This window comes from Ptychodera flava, chromosome 2 (assembly GCF_041260155.1).
Source record: "Ptychodera flava strain L36383 chromosome 2, AS_Pfla_20210202, whole genome shotgun sequence".
In the NCBI taxonomy this organism is placed as follows: Eukaryota; Metazoa; Hemichordata; class Enteropneusta; family Ptychoderidae; genus Ptychodera; species Ptychodera flava.
In genome coordinates, this window is record NC_091929.1 from 36,962,322 (window position 1) to 36,986,861 (window position 24,540).

A 24,540-nucleotide genomic window follows, 5' to 3' on the forward strand; every position below is an offset into this window, starting at 1 on the left:
TCAGTACACCATGTTGGACATTTTATACAAATGGGCACAAAAACAAAACACAAGGGTTATCTACATTCTGAACAAATCTATGCCCTGATTATATTAAAATGGTGATGATAAAATCCACTTATAAAGAAAATACGAAATGATTTATAGACAAGTTGGTAAGCTGCACATATTTTGAGACAGGTTCAAGAATTTGTCTAAATTTCAAAACTGTCACAGTGTGAAGTGGTGGACAGAAGTGAAACAATGACGCTGGCACTTCCCCTAGAGGAGAGATTTCACAAAAATCACAGTGTCAGCAGTATCAAATGTTCAAGAAATCCACTAGAAACAAAACTCACTACTATAATGCACAAATCACATACCACAGTGGGGTACACTACCGACAATATTCAAAAGAATAAACAACTGTTACTCACTTTGACCTCAAACACGAGGTGATCCACATTCACGGTATGGCCAAAAACGTGCGACCAATTAACATGGCTTACTTCAGCCACAGGTACATACTTATATTATTTACAAAGGTGAACAACAAACACAGAGGTCAAGGGTCATAGAGACTCTTCAGCTCGTATACACCAAAAGAATTTGATAAATCAATGGGTGTGCAGCAATGGGGACAAAGATTTTGATGATAATGACGGAAACAGCACAGGTATGTAAGTCTTTTCATATTTGCTCTTTTTGATGGTGTGATTTAAAATGGCAGACTTTTTGTAAAAGTTTGATAGTAGCACGGTGGTGCACGTGAGTAGCATAAGAAGTTTTTCATTGCCAACGGCATGAAAAAGTTTCAATCACTCGTATAAAAGCATAATGAGACTTAGTCACTCACAATCAACAGACTTGTGATGAAAAAAGTGCATAGAGTCCAATATTACCAGGATGAAAAGTTCTTGGCTTCTACCATGTGGTGGGTACTTGTCAAGTGTAATCCAATTAGACGGTCTGAGTTGGATCTAATCACATATTCAAATTGGATGTGATTAGTACTAATTACATAATCTAACAAACCACGAGGAATCTAACCTATTGTTATATTTTACCCAGTGTATTGTGGTGATGCCGAAAGACCTGATGAGACGCGATTGTGTGTCTTAAGTCAGCCAGAATGTCACATGAGCTGACTAAGCCAGCAATCAGAAACATTCTTTAGAACCCTGCCAACAACCTTCACATGGGAGATTATTGTGTTGAAAGGCTACTCTAGGATTTCAAGTCCTGTTGGCCAACAAAAGAATAAATTCTTTTTCATGATGATGGGGTCTTTTCAACATTTTTATCCCCATTTCCAAGTGTTGAGGTCCAACTTTGCTGTTGAAAACAATAAGGTTGTTCCAATATTTGGTAGGAAAGGGGTGACAAGCAAGATTCCACCACTAACATTAACATTCAAATTTTGATCAAAGTTCTGAAATACAATAATTTTTAAAAATGCACTATTTACAGCTCCCTAAATTAAAATAAAATCATAACATTAACTACAATCAGGGTCTTCCTGGTGTTATTTTTTCATTAAAATAAAATTTTGACCACTGTAGATCAAGCATGGTGAATCATTACATTTATGAGATTATGTAGGATATCAAGCGTTGATAGGGAGCTGACAAAAGTACAACACAGTTTATAATAGCTACCTTCTGTGTACTAATCTGGAGTGAGTCAACATTCTCAGTTAGCTGTGATGTATTAGGCTCAGTGTGAAAGTAAACACCTTCTATTTCACATTTACAAGAGCTTGGACAATGCAAATGGAGAGAACTCTCACGGTATGGTTGATTGACTCAGACAAGCACACTTCATCACTGATTGTTGTCTCTTAGATAAGCTAAGCTAAGAACACTGCAATGGCTAAATAAACATGCAAGATTGGTTTGTATTAGTAGGGGGGTCGCGCGCTCAACTAAATTCCTTCACTGGGTGTGCTCATTGAAATAGGTATGAAAAAGTGCCATCATGAAGAAGGTGAAGTCGTCGTTCAAGAAGAAAAAAAACGTGTAATAAAATAAAACTATTTACAAACTTTGTGTGTGTTCTTTTCTGTTCTTTAATTTTATTTTGAGCAATGGTTTTCCTCCGCTGAAAAGTCAGCGAAATTTGGTCTAGGCTGGCGCGCGCTAAAAACAGCGCGCTGATTTACGTCGTTGCCGTAACTTTGAGACAAAACCCGGAGGCCGTCTTTCTAGGTAGAAAAATCCTATATGTGTCATTTTATAGACCAGAATTCGACCTATATGATGGTGGTTACGTATCGAAAATCGGCCAAATGACAGCAAAAATACACCAAAATAAAGATTTAAAACTTAATTTTCCTTTTTTTCTTCCGTATGATTCATATTATACGGAGCCAGTTCATAAATATTTGAAATTTCAGCTTTCTAATGATATGAAAATTGTACGGATTCGAGTGAACATGGTCTCCGGAAATTACAAAATACTTTCTGTGACAGAGCGTATATAGCGCAAGCTGTCATCATGGGGGGTCATCTGAACAATGACGCCGACCCGGCGCTCAAGAGTTTTCTGACCTCATGGAGCTTCTACGGATTCATATGCAAATATTTCAAGTTCTCACAAAGATAAAATTTCGGGAAAGTTTTCAGGTAAGTCAAAATAAGCCTTTTGAAGTTGTTTTTGTGTCGATCTGATTTTTAGTTCGAAATTAGAATGTTCATTCTTTTCTGTACTTGTTGCCATGTTACGATCTTTTTCAGTTTGTTGACGTCGCGTTGTCGATCGAATCGAACGATTTTAAATTCTCCCTACTTGTGGTGGTGTGCTGAAGTCCCGGGACTTCGATCAGCGTACAAATGATCGTCATACATGTTTGAAAGTTATAAAATGTTCAAATAAATTGTTGTGTCCAATTTCCGTTGTAGCTGTTGTTGTGTGTTCGTCCACTAGACGGCAAAATTTGCGATTCGCGTTTTCACGTGTACCGTCAATTTGATCCCGGAAGTACCGGTAACACAGGTTGCGGTCCGAGCGAGCTTTCAGAATAGGGAATGTAAAATCTATGTAACTGCGATTTTCGTCATGATTCACTTTAAAAGGAGTTCCAATCGGCAAAAATACTCTTGAAGAATTTGAAATTCTCGTTTGCTAAACCGCGAAAATGAAATTTACCGTGACTGATTATCAATGAGAATGTAAACATGAATGATTGATGGCACGGCCTTGTCGCAATACAGTTAGGACCGTGGTTTACATTGTGGACGGTAACATCGCAACTACAGATTTACTTTCTGGAACTAAATTTCCAGTACCGAGCAGTTCAGTTTACACTTCTTACCGTTTATTAAATTCCGTCGATGTCAGATAAAGGTAAAGCTACTAAATTTCGAGCTGGAAGACAGATCAAGTTAGCATGAATCAGCTGAGCGATCTAAAAATAGCTTCTGTAGACGTCTTTGCGGAACTTCCGGTTTATACATCCGTGGTGTTGCAATGCGAACGCTCGGTGTTTTTTCATTCTAAATGATAAAATTCAACACTATGAAGCAGTAAAGAAATGATCGAGCAGTATTTAATATTTTGCTGACGTAAAATCGAATTCATGACGATCTTGTATCGCTTATAACATGAAGACAGACCATTTGGTCATGCTTGCATTGTGCTTATGCCCTCTGTGGGTCATTGAGTTTTAGTGTTTACTATGTATTGCGTCTATTACTCACTGCTGTACTGATGAATATAAAGTTAGCATTCAGATTTTTTATTTGTAATAGTTATCCTGTTTGTAAATACTACTACTACCACTACTACTAATAATAATAACAATGATGATGATAACAATGATGATGATGAATTGTGATGATGATGATGATGATGATGATGATGACAACAAAAATATTCATTTCTATAAAAAAAAGTCTGGTAATTTCTGATTATTACCAATCTCTGATGGCATGATGCAATCTACAAAATGACTTCATTTGAAATATAGTAATCATTAAGAGTTTTGAAAGATAAAAATATGATCTATTTTTTATTTTTGCTTTAAGGTCATGACAAAGATAAATCAAGAAAAATATATGTAATTGGAGAAGAGTGTGACCGAAAGGGGATAACAAGAGAGATACTGGAAGGAAATGGTGTTTATGCTGTAGAAAATATAACTGAAATGGTTGTAGCTGAGCTAGAAATTTATAGAGCCAAACAAGGGATAGAGTGGAAGAGAATCTGCAATTGGATTGACAATTTGTATGGAGAGAGAAACATCCTTCAACAGTCACTGCTAACTTCTTTCCAGAGTATGAAAGCAAAAAGAAACCATAATATTGCATGTATAGAGCAGATGAAACAACAAAAATACTGTCTACCAATTAAAAGAGATATGTCATCCAGTGCAAGAAACATGCACTGTACAATAATTTGTTTATTTTATTACACTGTCATACTTCTTGGACAAGTTTCATGTATTTTCAAAAGAACTTCATGATGGCTGACCCAGTAAAGGAACTTTGAAAATCTTCACAGCTTCTTGTTTATTAGCGCAACACACGTGTAGGTCACACAGAATACTGAAAAGAAATACTGTCAGAGCACCATTAACTAATCTTTTAAGGTTTTGTTTCACTATTTTGATTGAGTGTGTGTCAGTTGTTCGATCTTGTTCTATTCCAAAAGCATGTTGACGCAAACACTAATTATCTTATCAGTCAGACACACTGTTATTGTTGACATTTCAATTGCAGTCTCAACTAGAATTCACTTGTAAACATAAACAACACAGATAACACTCTCACATGATAAATAGATAATGTGAACCTGTGCAACTTACCATGCTTTAGGGAGTAGTTAAAGAATCTACAATAGGTAAAACGGGAATTCTAAGGCGCGCATGCTTACAGTAACCATTGTACAAACAAACCTATGTGGCCTAAAGTGACCATAGAAATATGTGTATTCCTGTGTACATGCTCACTCACAATGTTTTTTGTTGTACTCTATCACATGACTTATTCCACGTTCATTTTCCATGGAACACTACAGTAGTCTGCACACAACATTTTTATTCCAGAGTAGGCCCACTGACACTCACAACAACAGTTAAGAAATCACTGACAAATGGCAAATACTATGGCTTTCTAATAATGTCATTTCTGTTGTCATGGTGATAAGAAACACCTATAATTACATAAAAATATTCTCTCAATGATATTCAAGCAAAATAACTTAATTGAACATTGTTTTTGCTTTTAATATGGATATTTGAAAGTTTTACGTCAAACCAGTATTTGTTGCCATGGAAACCAATTCATAATATAACGTTTCCATAGAAATCATATAATTTGGCATTTTTGACAAATTCTGATACCACCAGTGTAAAGAGCACCCTAAGAAACCTTTTGTGTGGAAAATCTTCTGTTTGGTTTAAATATGAAGAAACTATAAAGAATTTTAAATTGACCAATGGCAAGTCACCATATCCTAAGTTTTCAGCATTTGACCATGGTGGGTTTTATCAATTTTTATGAATTTAACAGTTTTTTAACGAGAAAACTGTGTCTCATTGAACAAATTTCATTTTGGAAAGTGATAGTATGGAGAAAATTGAATGTAATTTTTATGTTAAATCAGAAATTTTTAAATTCCTTTCAAAACGAGAGCGGCCTAAATAGTTAATTTATGCAAATTGGCATTTTTACTACACTTTACTCAAATAATTCACAAATTTTTTCACTTTCAATTGGCGATATCTCGGCCATTTCTGGGTCAATTTTGATCAAACAAAAAGCTTTCTGTTTCTTTTTGTAAGATCTAACAGGAAATACCATTGCAATATGCACATCTAACTTCTAAAAATTTCATGTGACCCCCTAGTTATTAGATTTGAGGCTGTTTATCTGGCAGGTGGAGCTCAGCAAAGATGAGCATATTGCAATGGCTAGATACTGATTCTCTGTATGTGAAACTGTGGTTGCTACTTGAGGTTGAGAGTTCAATATTAACCCTTTGAGCGCAAAGTCAACTTTTGTGGCCTTTATAAAATGTACCCAGGTCAAATTTTTTTCAGATTTTGGCCAAAATTTTGATGAAAACCTGTAGCAAATGGAATATGATGTCTGTTTGGTCCAAAATAATCACACAAATTACAGAAAAATTCATAAAAATTGGTAAAATGTTGCACTAAAATTTCGGTGAGAAAAATTACAGCACTCAAAGGGTTAACATACTTTACATGAAAATGTTCATCAGATTACACGTAAAATGATCGAGATACAAGACACCTCATAATTGACGTCAGAGACCAAGACAATGAACAGAATGCTAGAGCACGAACACATTTGGATGCTATTTAAACAGAGGCTGTTTACCTGTGTAACATAACACGAACCGCTCAGTCACGAAACCCTTCATGATACAATTCACTGGCCTTTGGAAGTTTACCCCTTATCTGGTCTGTCCACAACCACTATAAACCTGGGAACTCACATTAATCCACATCAAGTTCAGAGTGCAAATTGTTCAGAGTATGCAGATATCTATGATAGTGCTGTTTTTATAAGCATGGAATGAACCAAAGGTGAGTTTGGAGTCTACTTCTTAGAGATAAGAGGGGTTTGTTTATTTACAATAGACACCAGGTAGGTGTTCAATAATGCGCTCTTACACTCTATGGTTAGTGCTCTGTCCATACCTTTTTGAGAAAATACAATGCACAGACCACACGCTGATCTATTCAATAGTGAACTAAGGCCATCGAGACTGTGGAAAGGGACAGAATATTGAACGTTTTATGTGTACAAGACTTCTGCATATACTGGAACAGTATTGTTTGAAGGTACTGGACAAAGAAGCTGACACTTCAAATTAGAACTATCAGAAATAATTATCTGTATGAGCTTTTATCATGATAGTATTGTATGAGTTTTGTAACTGTTATTATTGTGTTCTTTAGTGTAGATTGTGCAATGCAATATCATGAGGGATTCAGTGTGCTATGGTTCATGCAATTTGTAATGCTTGTAGGCAAAACATTGACAAGTGATATGTATCATTGGGTATTCATGTGTCTGGAAGCCGAGTTACTGAATCATTTACAGGGCTTGCTCACCGACTTGAATGCCTTCAAGTCAGATGAGTCCCCAATCATCCATTTACTTATGAAAAATTTCAGACAACAAATCATTGCAGATACAGGTTAAGGTACAATGCACCTTGGGGACAGATATTCCCATATTCAAAGTTTTACAATTCTTTTCTGATCTACCACTTTTGGGGGTTCATTTTAAAGCTCTAGGAGTAAGAAAACTTTTCATCATCTTAGTTTTTCAACAATCGGAAATTTTGTTTTTCTCCATAGACTTAACACAGGGATGGTGGCCATTTTGAATTTCAAATATCGGTAAATCTTGGGTAATTTGTTTCCCTAGTACCAAAATTTGCATGGTGACCTCCCATTTTTATTCTTGATTTTGAAAGAGAATGGCTGAAACATTCCTTGATGAAAGTTTGTTGAGCGAAATTTTAACTCTTTCACTTTCGAGACGCATACTGACTTAATAGCATTATAATCTGGCATTTTTCTGAATGGCAAGTGTCCTGTTGCAGATGTACCGTTGATAGATGGGTAAATTCTTGTACACTTGCAACATTCAGCTTGAAAAATTATTTATTTATTGAATGGTTTTCTGCTCAGGTGGGTCTCTACAAGTACAGGTTCACTATACTTTCACCAATGAAGAATGAGAAAGTGTTCTCTCTCTAAAGTTAAATTGTTTCACACTAGAGGCAATTTTTTTTGACAGTTGCTGACTAGTTTGTTGTAGAAAGGTTTTATAAAGATGAATATGCAAATTAAATATTGAGTCTTAAATTCTTTTTTCCTAGTTAACGTTGTTTATTTCAAACTGACACAAAAGAGGAATTTCTCATCTTGATAAAAAAGAAGAACAATAGCATAATTGGGCACCTATTTTGATTTGAGATTTTTCTCTCCTGATAATTTTAACATTTTTGCCACGAATTTCCCAGTACATGTTGACATTTACCACTGAAAACAACGAGTGTTAGCTAAATCATAGGATCAAAAGATTAAAAGATCATGGGATTAAAAAGCAATGCATGGCAAAAGTTGGATATTTCTATCAGAACCAAAAACATACAGACTGACATATAGACATACATACATAAAACAGACATTTTTCTAGCCCATAAGAATAGCTTCCGTAGCCATACATAAATATGGCAAAATGGAAGCTAAAATGGGGCAGATGAATCGAAATAATATTTTGTGGTTACAGAGGAATTCCTAACGTCGGCTCAGTGTGATGCTAATAAACTTACAACCTGGTTTATCCTCACAGTGACATACATCTGCACAGTTGCCTATCAAAGCTCTATTTTTCAGCACTCTACTGAGGCTTTTGTAGGAAGTAGAAATGAGGGATGTTGATTCCCAATTTGTCATTAATTAATACAGAGAAACGTGCCACAGGATTACATCATTACATCTGAATCAGAATGGTGGTCACTTCCTCACTGAATATTCAGCAAATCTCATTGTTGTATTTGGGGCAATTTAGACAAGGCAAGGCAAATTGTTGTCTAAGATTTTCATCCAATTACGGATCACACAGCAATCATGTCTGTTTGGACCCTTCCATGACTTACTTGTAATATGGAGTAAAACTGGAACGTCACTTTGCTTGACGTTACTGTACAATGTTGATTTGATACATATAACTCATAGTGTGTTTGCAATGTTTTGACCTTTGTCTTTTACAACCTGAATTGCAAATCAGCAAGTGGCACACCATGGCTATTCATGACCTAATTTACTACAATAAAACTCAAGAACCTCACACAAAAACCAAGACAAGAGCATTTTATGATAGAACCAAGTGGTTTTGATAACGGCACCAAGTGGTTCTGAGGAAAGTTGAAATCCACTTATAACTGAAGAAGGATACTTTCTTTCTGAACATCTCTTTGGAACACTCCAGCTACAGTGGACAAATTCCTTGAACATAATTTATGACCATGGAAAGCATTGATGGAATCCATGTATTTCCATTAATTCCATACAGTATGTACCGGTATATCAAAGAAATGCATGTGTAATGCCTTTGTCTTATAATTTTCACAAACCTGAACAACTTCTGACGATCCCATTGTTAGAAGAAAACACTGACGTGAACTAAAACCTGTCTTAAAATTATATATTTCTTTCATTTGTGTTACCATGCAATGACAAAAATAACATCACTGTGAGCCTTTCTTCTCAATAAATTACCAATTTTACTGGTTTTCAAACTGTAGCACCAGTCTGTGTCCAACACAAGTCTCTTCTACTTACTTGAATGCAATATTTGCAGCAAATGCTTCAATTTCTGACCAATTGGCTATTTTAATATTTCAAATAAATGTAATCCATGGGGTATTTTTGTGTCAATATCTAAGTGTCCAAGTACCAAATGGAATGGAGAAGTCCTCACAAAGTTTGTTTTGGAAAGATTTGAACAAAAACTGTTTTGCTGAATCAAAAGGGGAATAAAAAGTAGTATTGATTTACTGGTAGAAATATGCATTTACATATATCTGATTGGTGGGAATTCACAATAGGTAGCACATATATGAAAGTCATTCGTGTAATACATGTGTATTATTACCAGTAACCACTAACTTGTAAGTTTTGACATGACAGCTAGAATTGACTAGCGCCCTCACAGGTATAAATATGATTTACTGAGACATGCCTATCAAGCCCACACGAAGGGTATATTGATGCTAGTACACTGTTATTGATTTTGGCATTTCAAAACCTGTGCATCACAGTGTACTATGCCTATCAAGGTTAGTTCTATCAGTTATGATTTGCATATCAACTCTAAAGATTCCGGAAGATACCAAAGTGACAAATTTGAAAATCATATTTTCTCTAGGCCCAATCTTCCTAAATGTATACAGTCAGGGTTTTGTTGAGACCCTCCTATGCCTATGTGAAAGAACTGGACCCCTAGGATTACGTTGATTTGCAAAGTTGTTCAGTGTGAGTCTTGCTCTGAATAAATGCACTGGCAGCAGTACAAATAGGATCACCAATTTCTTTATGAATTAAAGTTTCTTTCATATTACACTTTACAGTTCAATCCACAATATGACTTAGATGTATCTGTGTATACGCACGCACACAAAAAGCACACTGCTCAGCTTTGATGATAATTCTTGAAACAAGACACAGAAGACATACCTCCCAGAGTTTGGACAATGGCTGGTGTGTCTTGGCTTTCACTGGCATATCGGTGTCTTTCTGCCTGGGTTCCAAAGCTTTCAGAATGTCCGCTTTAATATCCAGATCTTCGGAGTCACGTCTCTCTGGTGACTTGCCCACTTCAACCTGAAGTGGAAATCAGATGTGAAACTAGACTGTCAACAGTGGTTACTGTTTCACAACAACTTTGACGGATAACAAACATAACCTGTGAAAAGATTTTTACTCTAGAGCACGAGACATTATCAGAGAATTAAGTGTGATCATTTGAAATGCATCTATGAAAACTGAAGCATATAAAGTCAAAACAAAACTTTGACCCTTTTATGATTGTGGGTAGTGGTGCATGAGAAATGGGTCACCAATCCTGGTATTTGGTATTTGCTCATAAATAGCATCATGTAATGTTAAGAAGAATCATACTGAGTAAGGTTAGACTGCTTGGTGGCGCTGTTCATATCAACATCTGAAACCCTAGACCACATTGTCAGCATTGATATGTCTCTCCGACTCACGCACTGAAATTTTTCATCTTTGCAAGATTTCTAGAAAGAATAATACTGTAAAGTAACATTTTCCCTGCCATACTTACATCATCTATGGTTTCCTTTTCTTCCTCGCAGACATCCGTTTTCTTGTCTTTCTCATCTTCAACAGCTTTGTTTTTGTTCTCTGGTATTTTCCAGGTGAGTGGTTTGAGGTCTCCCTTCTTCACATCCTGTTCCATGTCAAGGCTTTCAAAGGACTTGGCCCTGGACAGCGTGTGGACCGGCGCTGTCAGTCTTGTCGGGGATGGAGTCTTACTTCTTTCCACTGTATGACATAACACAAAACAAACATAATAACATGTCTTCCTAGATGTTGCATAACTTGAAATACCTTGTAACAGACCTAATGGCTTGTCTGCCCACTAGATGTGAATCAATTAACCTAGTAACTGATGTCATTCCGTCTTCCAATCAGAATAAATTACCTCACAGTTCTTCAGATATAGCACCCTGTTTCTGCTGCTTTTCAACAACATCACAAGAATATCATTCCCTTGGATAAAGTGCAGGATTGTAAAATGAGAGCGGAGAACAATTCCTGTTATGCTGACATAAATCTGACATAAAGCTGCTGAACTTTTCATTCTTATTCTAGTGCTAATCATTGTCATCTACTTCACTTTCACTGGCTTAATGGTGCTGATGTATTTTAATGGCATACCATAATAATCGCCTCACACTGACCTTAAGTGACCCTACATTGTGACACTGATATGCAGCTTTTGTTACCCTTTTGTAGCGATGCTTTGGTTTAACCCTATTCAGTTTCAATGTGTGAGTGGACTTGTACACAAGCAAATGGGGAGAAAACAGGGGGCTGATCCAATGGAGATTTTGTCAGACTTTCAAAAAGTACATGATGTCAATTATTTTATATAGAGAGAGTTACGCATGGAATTGAAAACCGATATATCCAGTAAAAGTGTAAGTGACACTTCTTGAGTAGCTTAGTTTACCATGCATAAATAACTACTGATTACTCTCAATATAAATAAATCTGTCTACACAGCAATTATTTTTGCCTATCTATGTATTTCAATTGTATTGGCATCTTTGTATATGAATAGTGTTTGCACATGCACACACTGTATATTCTACTTGTCTAGGTATGTCCTTCTGTCCATCTCATCCTCGTCTCTCATCTCATCCTTTCCCTCCCTCTTTACCCTCCCCCTACATACCTCTCTCCCCCCCTTCCCCTCTCCCCTCCCCATCTCTCGTTTCACACACACATCTATATTCTCTCTCTCTCTCTCTCTCTCCTCTTCCCCTCTCCCTCTCCCCCCCCTCTCTTCCCTCTCTCTCCCTCTCTCTCTCTCTCTCTCTCTCTCTCTCTCTCTCTCTCTTCACACACAGACATACACACACTGCCTGGGTCATGCCATTTGTACAGATTTCAAGGGATGTACAGACTGAGTGTTCACCTTCATTTGATGGAACATTGAGTGAATTACTCCGCTGTGATCTTCCTTTCCGACTCTGGAATTTCTGTGACACTTTCCTGGCTTCCTCCAGTAACTGTTCATTGAATCTCTTGTCTGCCTCTGTCAGTTCAATTTCCTCAAGGTCTCCGTTTATCAGGTCAACCAGCTTTCCATCGATCGATATACTGGTCAGTGAGGTCCTGCTCTTGTCTTGTTCATGCATGGCTTTCAGTTTCAGCCGTGATGCAGAGAGTTTACGCTTGTCATCGCTGCAAAGAAGATTAACATCAGAGTAGGTCACACTCTGTTTCTGACGTTTTCAGATTTAGTTTGATGTGATTCGCTGATCTAACAAACACTGAGAAAAATACACTTGTTTTAGTCCAATAAGGACTTGAGCTTTTTGAAACGATGAACTAAATCACATAAAAAATTTTGAAACCTTAGAGAGTGGAAACATAGTGACAGAAAAAACACCATACACATGTCAACCTCACATTGGCATTATGGCTTGCTGATGTGCAGCATCTTGGAAGGTCATTTGTGATTGGTAGATTTTGATAATTCATAGTAACTTTGGGAGTCTGAAACTAAGGTTAATGTGTGGTAGATTGGCTGTTTGGAATTGATCCAATGATGAAAACAATATTCAGTCAAACAATGCGATACAATCTTCCCACACATTGTCCTGTCATGGTGGTACAAGGGCTGTGGAAACAATCAAAATTCCACACTTGCAACGACTACAAGATGAACAGTCCATGTGTCTCAGCCGTCATTTCGTATTTACTGTTCCAATGAATCTATCAGATGGGATACATATTTCATCGGCATCAATTATCTACAGCGAATTATTAACTCACTTTAGTGAATCTTCTTCTGGTTTTGACGTCTTCTCTCTGTCTTTCTCTTGATTTTCATCTCTGTGTTGTTGTAGAATCTCCTGAATCCAAAAAATGTAAAAATGATTTCACAACCAGAACAAAAAGTGTTTGGTACGGCTAGAATATTTCAAGTGCAAGCACTATTGTTCTATTATCTATTAAAATGATTAGATGGTCATGCTGTAATCAAATTAATTACTAGTGTCAGGAAGAAATTGTTTATCCTTGTTGCCTGGATTTTGATGAGCAAAAGTCAATTTGATCAAAAACAGTCTCAGTTGGATTGAGTATCATTGGTATTTTGATTACAGAACATCTGTAGATCATTCTTTACCCTCTGAGTGCTGCAATTTTTCCCATCAAAATTCTACTGCAACATTTTATCAATTTTTAGAAATTTTCTGTAATTCTTTTGGTAATTTTTGACCTAATTGACTTCATTCTTCATTGGCTAGATTTTTTGAACAAAATTTTGGAAAAAAATTTAAAATTTTGTCTTGATCTGAAAAATATTGTCTGGTCATATTTTATTACAAAATTTTACAAAAATTGTCTTTGGCTCTCAAAGGGTTAAGATTTTGACAACTACTGTGACTTGATGGACATGAAGGGTGAACTGATATGAGAAACTGAAAATAACTAATTTTGCATGATACATACCAATTGATTGAAAATAGATATTTCATACATAGAGGATGATAATAACAAGATTGCATTAAAATTTACTTGGGATTGGTATCTGTTTTTAATAGCGCTGATCAATTTTTGTTTTATATTCATAATATGACAGAGAACATCACAAACCACATCAGATTTGGTGACATTTTGCATTTTTGAGACCTATTGCGTAGGACTTGCCACTATTTATATCAAATAGCTAAGCAAGTCCTATGCACTCATCTTTCAACTTCCTTATCAAATAAATAACAATTGCAAATATTGATTTTGTTACAATAAAAGTTACCCATATTGATACAAAAGCGGTAAACTGTTACCTGTTGCCACTTTGGCAGAGACTGTTTGACTGTTGTTTTGTTTCCATTGCTGTCTCTGTGTGGTGTTGAGTCTACAGACTCTGTAACCACAGCTGACTTGGTAGCACACAGAGGTGGGTGTCTTGATGACATGGCTTCTACCTCCACTCTGTAACAAACATTTATCCCTGTATTACTGCAGATAATTCAGGTTAAAGGTATACAGTCACCTGTAATCTAAATATGCCCATATATGGTCAAAGGGGCATTCCTTGGTATTCAAAATGCCCATGTGAGGGCGCTGTTTTTAAAAAGTGGCCACCCGCTTAAAATCTGTGATTGATTAGATTTTTTCTTTCAATGGTAACTGTGGCAAAATTAGAACAGGTGACAGTATACCTTTAATGTGCAGCAGTTTGGAAGGTGACATTTGATTAGTAGATTGTAATTATTTACAAGTTACGGAGTCTGGAATACATTTTTCTCTTTTGCCTTTGTCTTCACTGAGAGAGTGTATTAAACCCATAAAATAACTTTACATCCACCTGTATCAACACTGAACCAGCTCACTCAACAAACAAAGATCCTTTCAGTAACAAACAGAATATTAAATTTTAGTACTGTGGTCTATTTTCACTGGAATTTATTTTAGCTGAAGACAGATTTCAATGTTTCACTGTGATCTTATTTTCACTTCATCTAGTCTGACTACATGCAAAGTATTGAAAATTAAAATTTTCACTTGGATTTCATTTGAGCAGAAAAAACGTCAAGCGAAAATAAATTCCAAGTGAAAATAAAGTATTCCACAGTATCTGTAAAAAATTTTCTAGGCTGCCCTAGCCTACATCATCACAAAGGGATTGCCAAATAGTAGTATTACTGTTCAGTCCTGAACAAGCTCTCTGTAAAGGAAATACAGTATCCTCTTTGTAAATTGCAACATCTTGCCTTTGAATTATCCACAGAATTTTTTTCTAGGTTTCCGTGACATGACAACCAGTTTGTCACAGCTCTGAAGGACAGTCTCCATGCCTGAATATTTATGGCTCTGTGCACGGCACAGTGGATAGTGACAGAGTTGAAGTCGTAATGTGACTTTATTGACAAACTGCTATGTGTAATATTTACAGAGGATTATTTCATCACAAAGTTGTCATTGATATTGACAGGCGGTTTCTGGTGTCCAGATGACAGAATGCAGTGTACAAATGGTTTATCTTGTTTCCACTTTTGACATACCTTCTGCTGCTATGAAACGGCTCTCAAACAATCCTTCAAATTTTGTGATTTAGTTCTCATGTGAAGAGTTTGTCAAGTAATGATAAGTTCATTAGTCAAAAGACATTTTAAAAATTACTGACAACCACAGGGTACCGGGGGGTGTGGGGGGGGGGGGGGGTGTGTACATGAAAAATACTCCATCATTCATTATCGAAGTAGAAAGAAAATGTAAAGTTCCATATTCACAAAAAAGTCAGAGACATGTTTCATATTCCTGGGAAGTGTCCACCTGAAAGCAATCTTCATAAAATTTATATTGACCGTGTGTTTGATATCAATCCATAAATGTCCGGGTTTTAACAATTGTTGAAATATTCAGCATAAAATCTGTATATTTGTACATTACGCATTTCAGTTTCCTATTGAAGTTATTGGCAATATTAACTGAAGTTTTCTGTTAATTTTTCTGCCTATTGTAATCTTTCAAATTAATTTTTTTTCCAAATTAGTTAATTTCTATTCAATGTAGTTCCTTGAAAAGGAGAAAGATGTCCAGAGATCTGATAAATATATAAATATATTTTGATCTGCAATTTTATTCGGTGGCAGTGCAATTATTTGCTGTGATAAACTTTTGTATTTTTACCAAAAAGTATCGCTTTTTTCATTCTGGTGTGTATAGCTACACTATCAAACTGAAAACCACAAAGAAGCAAAGTCCTCTTAAATCGCCAGCCAAGAAAAATCACACAGCAAATACCAGGCTATAAGATGAGTTACCATGACATTTTCAATGACATGCAAGTCTGACTGTACAGAAATGATCCAGGATTTCAATTTCATCTTCAATACAAAACTGACTCATGAACTTTATGTGCCAGTAAATGTCATGCACTTTCTTTATACTCACACTTTCGTCTCTACAAAGTCTTCTTCAATAACACCTGTTGAGGTCACACCCTCTGGACTTAGCTGACACGAGACAAACTCCTCAGCAGTGACAGCCCTTGAGTCACCAACGTCAAAGATGACCAGTTTCTCTACTGAGGGTACTGTATGGAAGGAACATTCACTAGCAATACTGAGCTGGCTTTCAGACGGATGCAAGTTACTCGGTGACAGCTGGCCATTGGACGACGCAGATTGGTAGGCGCTGGACAGGGACGTGTCTGCGCTGGAAACGCCTTCCTTCACAAGAGATTTGTCAGCATCCAGCGGATATAAGTCTTCTTCAGAATCAGTCTGCGTTGCTGAGTTAACTTTTTCACTGTGATGGCTGCTGAGATCCGGACAGGACTTGTTGAGTTTGTTCAGTGTTCGCTGTGACTCATTGGGATCGAGAAGATTTGTCGTTGCTGATTGCTGCGGTTGTGGTGGTGGGGTCGCCGGTGGGAGAATGAGATTGGGAGCTGAAAGAGAGGCCGCTAATTCCAGCAGTATCTGTTTGGCGGAGTCTCTCTGTAACTCTAAGCTCTCAAGCGTCAGGGCATCTGAAAGGTGAATTACAGTAGAAATACACAATGTAGCTGTCTGTTAGGATAAAGTGGATACAAAGGTGGCATTTCGAAGAGGACAGCTTTTTTAAAAAACACTGAACTATCAAAGAAAGGATTACAATATAGGACACTAATGTGCTCACAGACATTTACATTGCTATTCTGTCTGTCTACACGGCATGAAATTGACATCTATTTGACATTGAATCCTGGCAGGTACATTCTGTTTATGTAGTTTCCAATTTGGAAAACATAGACTGTTACACTTTGTCCTGGTTACGTAAGCACTGTACTGTCCATTCTGAATTCAAAGAATCTATTACGGCAGTTTGATATAGTTATATCCTGAACACTGGTAGGTATTTAAAAAAGTTTTAAACAAGACTTTTTCACAGCATTTCTAAAATTTTTTTGGTATTAATCATATTTAAACCTTTCTTAACGTTTAAAAAAAAGTTCTTGAACAAGACATTGTCGAGGCACTTCTAGATATTCTGACTATCTCATCAGGATAACTAAGAATGATCGATAGAACCAAAATTTGTTTTAATTTCTTTTCTTATCCTATTCCAGCTTGTTCTGGTTAGCAAATGCATTTTTTCTAACATTTTCTACCAGTTCATTGAGATATTTTCTGATGAAGGTACTACATTAGTGCCTTGAGACCTTCAGTCAGGTATAGTGACTCTATCAGACTTAAATCTTGTCAAAGCTGTAATTTTTCCCACCAAAATTTTAGGACAACATTTTGCCAATTTTTATGAATTTTCCTCTTATTTTTTACAATTTTGGACCAAATGGACATCATGTTTCCTTGGCTACACTTTTTTACAAAAATTTAGGCTAAAATCTGAAAAATATTTTTAAATTTTTTTTATAAAGGTGGTAAAAAATTGACTTTAGTGCCTAGAGGGTTAAATACTTGTTTGTAATATGTACACAGTTACTTACTGAGCAATGATGGAGGATGCTTTGCGTAGATGACTGGTGTCAACTGATAATCAAACTTCAAACCATTCTTCAACTTTTCAAGATAGCTGGAATCCGAATCAAAACTGCTGACGGTCTTCTGTGAGGAAGGAAACAATAAACAAACACTTCAGAGACAATGCAATGAGATGCATCCATTGTGTACAATAACATTGGTCTGTTGAATGGTCAGTATGAGAATGCATCAAAGTATCAACCTTTTATAAATGTAAAGGTCCAATCACATCATTGAAAACAATGGAGCTTTAACAAAAGTATAATAGAGAAGGGATGAACCCAAAAGCAATGGTGGCAAAATTTAGTTGTCCCATTTCAGGACCACCACTCTGTACCATGGACCACTAGGACTTGATAAGCATTTCTATAAATCTGGAACACCAGTTAAAAGTTGTTAAACTGTAACTGTAAGTACAGGACCTGATAGCCAAGTTTACATGGCAGGACCAAACAAATGCATTGCAGAATCACTGGTTTTACTATGACACCATTCAAGATACCTGACAAATCTTCAGAGGCAAAGCAGGATTTCCATGCAATGATCAAACGGATAGAAAGCCAAGCGTTTCTCATTTGCATATTTCTCCATGTACACCTGTTGTACTGGACAACAGAATACTTCACCTCTTGTGAGCTTAAAGCAAATCTTGCAGCTGGTAATTCTCACTTTTTCACTGTGTTGTGTTCAGTATCCACTACTTGTGTATACTGAGTCATCGTGCCACGTCTGTTGAAATGGATTGGGGTGTGCATGAAAACACAGGCTTTTAGAATAATTAATAGAATCATTAAAACTCCCCTCTAGTGGATATTTGTCTCGTTTCAGCTGTAGAAATCCTGTGTCAAACTCATAGAGTAGAGCACTTGATTTGAAGGTTATCTACTTACATGGTGCAGACACTCAGAAAGTTTGTTGGTAAGGAGATCACCTGACATAGCCAATTGACATAGGTCATTCAGGCGGAAACTGACACTTCTGTAACCATGGTGATTGTTTTCATAGAGAGAGTATTTAAACTTGTTCAGTGGACTTAAGAGGTGTTACAAAGTATAGACCCTGAGATTTCTGTGAGAGGCCAACACAGCAAAATCTGCTGACTGCAATGTTTTACAGGCTCAGAGATGACTTACACCATTGCTACTGGTCCTCTACCGACACTGCTAGGGACAGATTCAAAGATGTCAATACAGGGCCAGTAGTTTTACAACCCACTGTAAAGTGGTACATACAAGCAAGGTTATCATGTATCACTGTGACCCATATACAATCTGCTCTTTGGCTTCGCTGTATACTGTAAACAATGAAAGGTACCAAACCATATTATCGTTCATGACATTTTAAACTTTTTTCAAAGCGTAAATGTTGCCAAGTGCTCCTTGATATACAATGGTTTTAAACAAACCAGTTTACAGAGGTACAAGAAAATTACAAGTGCATGTCAAAGGTGAGCCAACAAGATTGGCTTTAAATCGGAAAACTTTCCTCAAACCCACTATCAGATATTTCAAAGCAATTGTGAGTTTGTGCGCGGTTTAATGATACCTTGTGAACTGACCCACATGACCCTCTTATCCTTCGACTGATACTGTTTAACCCTTTCACTGCAATGGTTTGACCCAAACCCCATATTTTTACCAACAGTAAATGTGGAACTATTTTCAGTGAATTGGGAGTGAACAGGTTAATTTCACGAGAACAGTACTGTAATACTGAATTCAGTATACATTATCAGGAATATCAATACGCTGCATCTGTAAAACAATATCTCAGTCAATTTAATCCCTTTAGCACTATAATTTTTTCCTGCTCAAATTTTAATGCAAAATTTTACCAATTTTTATAAATTTTTCAGTAATTTTTTTATAATTTTGGAACAAATGGACATCAAATTTCATAAGCTGTAGTTTTTTCTCAAAATTTTGGCAAAAATCAGAGAAAAATTGACAGGGGTTTATTATATAAAGGGGACAAAAATAGACTTTGGCGCTCAAAGGGTTAAGATGTCTGTAAACACCTATGAAACATGGTATATGGCAACATTTCCCATCATAGAGAATTTTGCCTATTAATCTAGATAGCTGGTAAGTGTTATCTCAATATCTGTATAGATAGAAGATTACATAAGACAAATAGATTAGTTACAGCAAATAATCACTATTTGACATACATTGTAAACATACATTGTAAAATTAGTATATGATTTAAATTTTGAACAGTTTTTGCTCATTTTAGTCTTTCAAAATGTGGATAAAGATATAGGGTAGAAGAATTATATTTATATTGGTACAATAACTGCAAAGAGGCATACTTCAGTATACAGCTGTAGCTCTGAAGTAGGTTGTTCATCTTCATGATTGATGGAAATGCTTCAACAAGTTGGCGGTACATATGGTTTACCCGAAGGTAAGGTCACGACATTGTGACATTAAAAGTCCCATGAGTACCGGGTCAATCAATCCGCCTCTAATCTAATAAATTTTCATTAACATTTCACCTGAAGGCCAGGAAGTGTCTGTGAAGATCTAGATGAACATCTAGTGAAATTACAGTGCGTACGGTGCCTTGTTACCTATTATGTGTGAGAGTTGCAGTTCACTGTCGTGATCTGATGCTAAAATGTAGTTGAATTCTACAGCCAGTAACTGTAAATGTCATATGATTTTACCAGGGAATTGTCAAGCTGATGAATGTGTTACAATTATCCCAGCTAAAATTACAGAATTTTTATTTAGGCTTGCAACAACTACTCAAACTGATTTTTAAAAATTCAAAAATGCTGAAAAGTAACTTTTAAATAGTCAAGTATTTTGGATTTTGTGAGAGATTATTCAGCTAAATGTTTACATTTGTGGAAAAATTGTAGTTTGTGTTTAAAGTGTTTGTACCGTATTTCTCCATACAAACTCTGTTTCCTTGAGACTTCCCTTTAAGTTAGGATGTGTCTAGGGGACAGATATTTCATTTTAAAGCTCCTGGTGTAAGAAACTTTTCATCGTCTTAACTTACGAAATGGGAAAATTTTATTTTTCTCCACTGTGCATAGAGTTAACACAGGGATGGCGGCCATTTGGAATTTCAAATATCCGTAAATCTTGGGTAATTTGTTCCTCTAGTACCAAAATTTGCACAGTGACCCCCCGGTTTTTATTCTCCATTTTGAAAGAATATGGTTGAAATATTGATCAAGGAAAGTTTGAGCAAAAGTTTAAATCTTTCACTTTAGAGGCACATAATACCTTTAGAAAACACTGAGTTATGCAATGCAAAATGTCAGCAAACCTTAAAGTATGATCAACCATGAAATGATCCATCATGTCTGATATATCAGAGGCTGCGTGATTTCTATGCAATGTCCATGCATTCAAGGAAGACAGTTCTATTTCCTGTAAACCCCAGCACCGATTACAGAGTGAATTAGTTTACAGATCAGTGGCCATAGACAAACATACAACATGAGTCACCCAATGCGTTGGCAAGTCTGTGTAGATTCTCATTCAATGACTCGTGACATTTCCATTACACAGAACTTTGTGATCACATTTCACTGGCGTTACGTTCAGATGCCTTCCTTCAGGGAAGATTTTGTCGTGATGAGAGGTAACAACTGGCCTGGTTCTTTCAATATTATGGTTGTACACACATTCATCTGAAACTGAATATATTCCAAAGGGTATATGTTTCTTAATTGTAATAGTCTACAATCTAGTGCCTTGTCTTTCCAGTACTGGATGGCATTTTCCGCTTCCTAAAGCCTGATAACAACTAAATATATTCTGGGTGGAAATTGCGGATGTAACCATCCTGAATCACGGAGACACTTTCATTCCCATTACAATTTTTATTGGATAATTTTATCAAAATTTTCAAAGTTGGAGTGTACCAGGAACATGAGGCCCTCACATTTTAACACTGACAACATCATTGATTTCAGAAATTATTATCTGATGAAAGTGTGTGTCAGGCATCTGCTGGCATCTCTGCTTTCTAACATCATACTCAAACTTTGAATAAAAGTCTAATATTGGAAGAGAACTGTTTTATTTTGTAAAAATGGTGGCAGATATTCAACATACTTTTTCTCCTGTAATAAATGTAAGATAAAAGTGACAATATCTAACGTCTAGGTTAGGGTCTAATATCAGCATTTGACATGTTATTTTAACAATATTATTGACTGACCGATTAAATAGGTCAGGTCTGCTGCCATCTACTTCTAATATTAGACTATAACTTTGAAGCTAGACAATATTATGGATTTTATCTGATATGAAATAATGATAATGATGCATATTATGCCAATGTCACAGTATCCTTTCTCGACATTGACTGCTATCACAAAGATACATGCTTGCATTCCAGTACAGATGTACTTCATGCAAGCTGATATTCTGGAACCATTTCCGTCTCAAGCGACTCATTGAATTGTTTTCATTGCATGCGGCCGTAAGCACTGCTATCTTACTTTTCAAGTTGAAGGAGAAATAATCACTCTCTTGCAGACCAGTCGATGAAAGAGTTGATATTGCTTGCAAGGGACATGAAATTTGGACCATTACTGGTGCTGACTGTCCTTGTGGACAGGGTAATTCAACAAACAGCATTCAGTTACCACATCACGTACAATCAGAATAGGTGGATGTGTGTTCTTTACCTGTTTATACTCTGCAATCAGATCTTGTAATTTCTGAAGTTCACTGTTCACAGCTTCTCTCACCGCCTCACCTGTCACAGAACTCTGCAATTCAAAATAAAAGACAAGACTTATAAATATGTGATTGGAGTCTTTCTCTGTTTTTCAGATTTTACATACAGTTTACATTCAGGTATCAGCCATACAAAGTCTGCATATATCCTTTGATATTGGAACCATTGACATGACTTGTCAGCAATACTGATACCACATCACTTCTGCTATGTATGTCACTTATCTCTCCTGTGACAATATAACCATACACTTTACAATGGGTTTCAATTTGGTGCCACAACTCTACCGTATATGTGAGGCAGCTTGGGTATCACCACACATTTCAAAGTCACTGACTGATTGATAAGTTACAGTAAACCAGCATAGGGCAACTCTGTCTGGACCAATACCTGGACAGTTGATTCCTCTGAATCTACAATGTAGCTGTTTTTATGCAATGGAAAGATCACAACAACTGATCATCAGTCCTTTATTGATGGTAAAAGCAATGCAATAGATCAGACAGACCTAAAGCTAGGGAAACAATTGGAAATAATTTTGCTGTATGGCTGTATGGGAATTTTGGAAGGTGATGTGCAACATGTGGGATATATTACTTTAATAGTGTAGCAACTTTAGGGTCAACTTTGGGTCATTAAAACTGGTAATGGTGTGTGGTCTGATTATGTATTGCAGATATCTATTGTTAAGGGCAGAACAATATAGAAATTGTATATCACAGTTCTCAAGAACAACATGTCTTGCACGTCTATATGTTATTTGATAGGACTACATAAACAAAACTTTGCAGACAATCAGAACAGACATCTACAGACAGAGGACTGATAAGATAACACTTATCTGATATCTGGACATATGCTACGTATATTAAAAAGCACTTTTGAAAGCTGCATGTGTGCATTCATAAACGATACTAAATTGTGTTATTAAAGAAAACTTTTGACAGACATACAACCATGATGTATATAGCAGTATGTTTACATTGTTTGACAGTGACATAAATATTGTTTATTTTGCTTATACATCAATTTTGAGTACCAGTACCACACTGTAACAAATACAAGTCTATGTTGTAACAAATACTACTGTCTCCTGCACTGTAACAAATACTATTGTCTTCTGGACTGTCAGAAATACAATTTTTAACATTGTAACGAAGTCTACACTTTAATAAACACCATAACAAATATTATTGTCTCCTACATTGTAACAAATACAACTGTCTCCATTGTGATGAATACAGTTTACACTGTAACAAAACACCAGTTGATATTGTAACAAATACTATTGTCTCCTACACTGTAAAAAATACAACAATCTACATTGTAATAAATAGTCTACACTGTAACAAATACCAGTCTAAGTTGTAACAAATACTATTGTCTCCTACACTGTAAAAAATACAACAATCTACATTGTAATAAATAGTCTACACTGTAACAAATACCAGTCTAAGTTGTAACAAATACTATTGTCTCCTACACTGTAACAAATACAACAATCTACATTGTAATAAATAGTCTACACTGTAACAAATACAAGTCTATGTTGTAACAAATACTACTGTCTCCTGCACTGTAACAAATACTATTGTCTACTTTGAAATGAATATGTCTACACTGTAACAAATAGCATTGTCTACATTGTAACAAATACAACTGTCACATTGTAACAAATTATCCTAACATTTGGGATAGTTTGCAATGTGCAGAACATTTCTGTGGACAAATGGACAGTTTGTTACGTGCACTGCAAACACTGAGAAAGATGACCACACACTACATTTGAATGTTCTATGTACATATGTGAATGATGTGGGTTTTAAAACTGTCAAACTTGTGTCACACTTTGTAAATGATGGACCAGATCAGTGCATTCTCTCAGCCAAATTGACACATCACTAATCCCTCAAAACTCTCTCCGTCACAAGAAAATTTAAAACATGTACTTTTATAAGGCTGGGGCTAAGAAATGTTAGAAAACTCCTACAATTGATTCAAAAAGTTTTTGGGTTGCGAGGTAAACTTGACAGGGCAGTTTTATAACGTAACATTTGCTGTGTCAGATTCTGATATGAG

The 24,540-nt window shown here is 36.1% G+C and overlaps 1 protein-coding gene across 11 annotated transcripts in view; it reads right to left on the bottom strand.

The window, feature by feature from the left end:
- LOC139120186 (putative leucine-rich repeat-containing protein DDB_G0290503) overlaps positions 1-24,540 on the bottom strand; it is a 176,847-nt gene that overhangs the window by 59,775 nt on the left and 92,532 nt on the right. For all 11 annotated transcript variants that reach the window (XM_070684375.1, XM_070684358.1, XM_070684367.1 and 8 more), the window contains 8 exons: positions 22,409-22,492; positions 17,721-17,838; positions 16,184-16,763; positions 14,071-14,218; positions 13,055-13,134; positions 12,192-12,460; positions 10,812-11,032; positions 10,199-10,345 (listed from right to left, as the gene is read on the bottom strand). In XM_070684375.1, the coding sequence (XP_070540476.1) occupies positions 10,199-10,345; positions 10,812-11,032; positions 12,192-12,460; positions 13,055-13,134; positions 14,071-14,218; positions 16,184-16,763; positions 17,721-17,838; positions 22,409-22,492 (1,647 nt within the window). The remainder of the gene's footprint in view (positions 1-10,198; positions 10,346-10,811; positions 11,033-12,191; positions 12,461-13,054; positions 13,135-14,070; positions 14,219-16,183; positions 16,764-17,720; positions 17,839-22,408; positions 22,493-24,540) is intronic.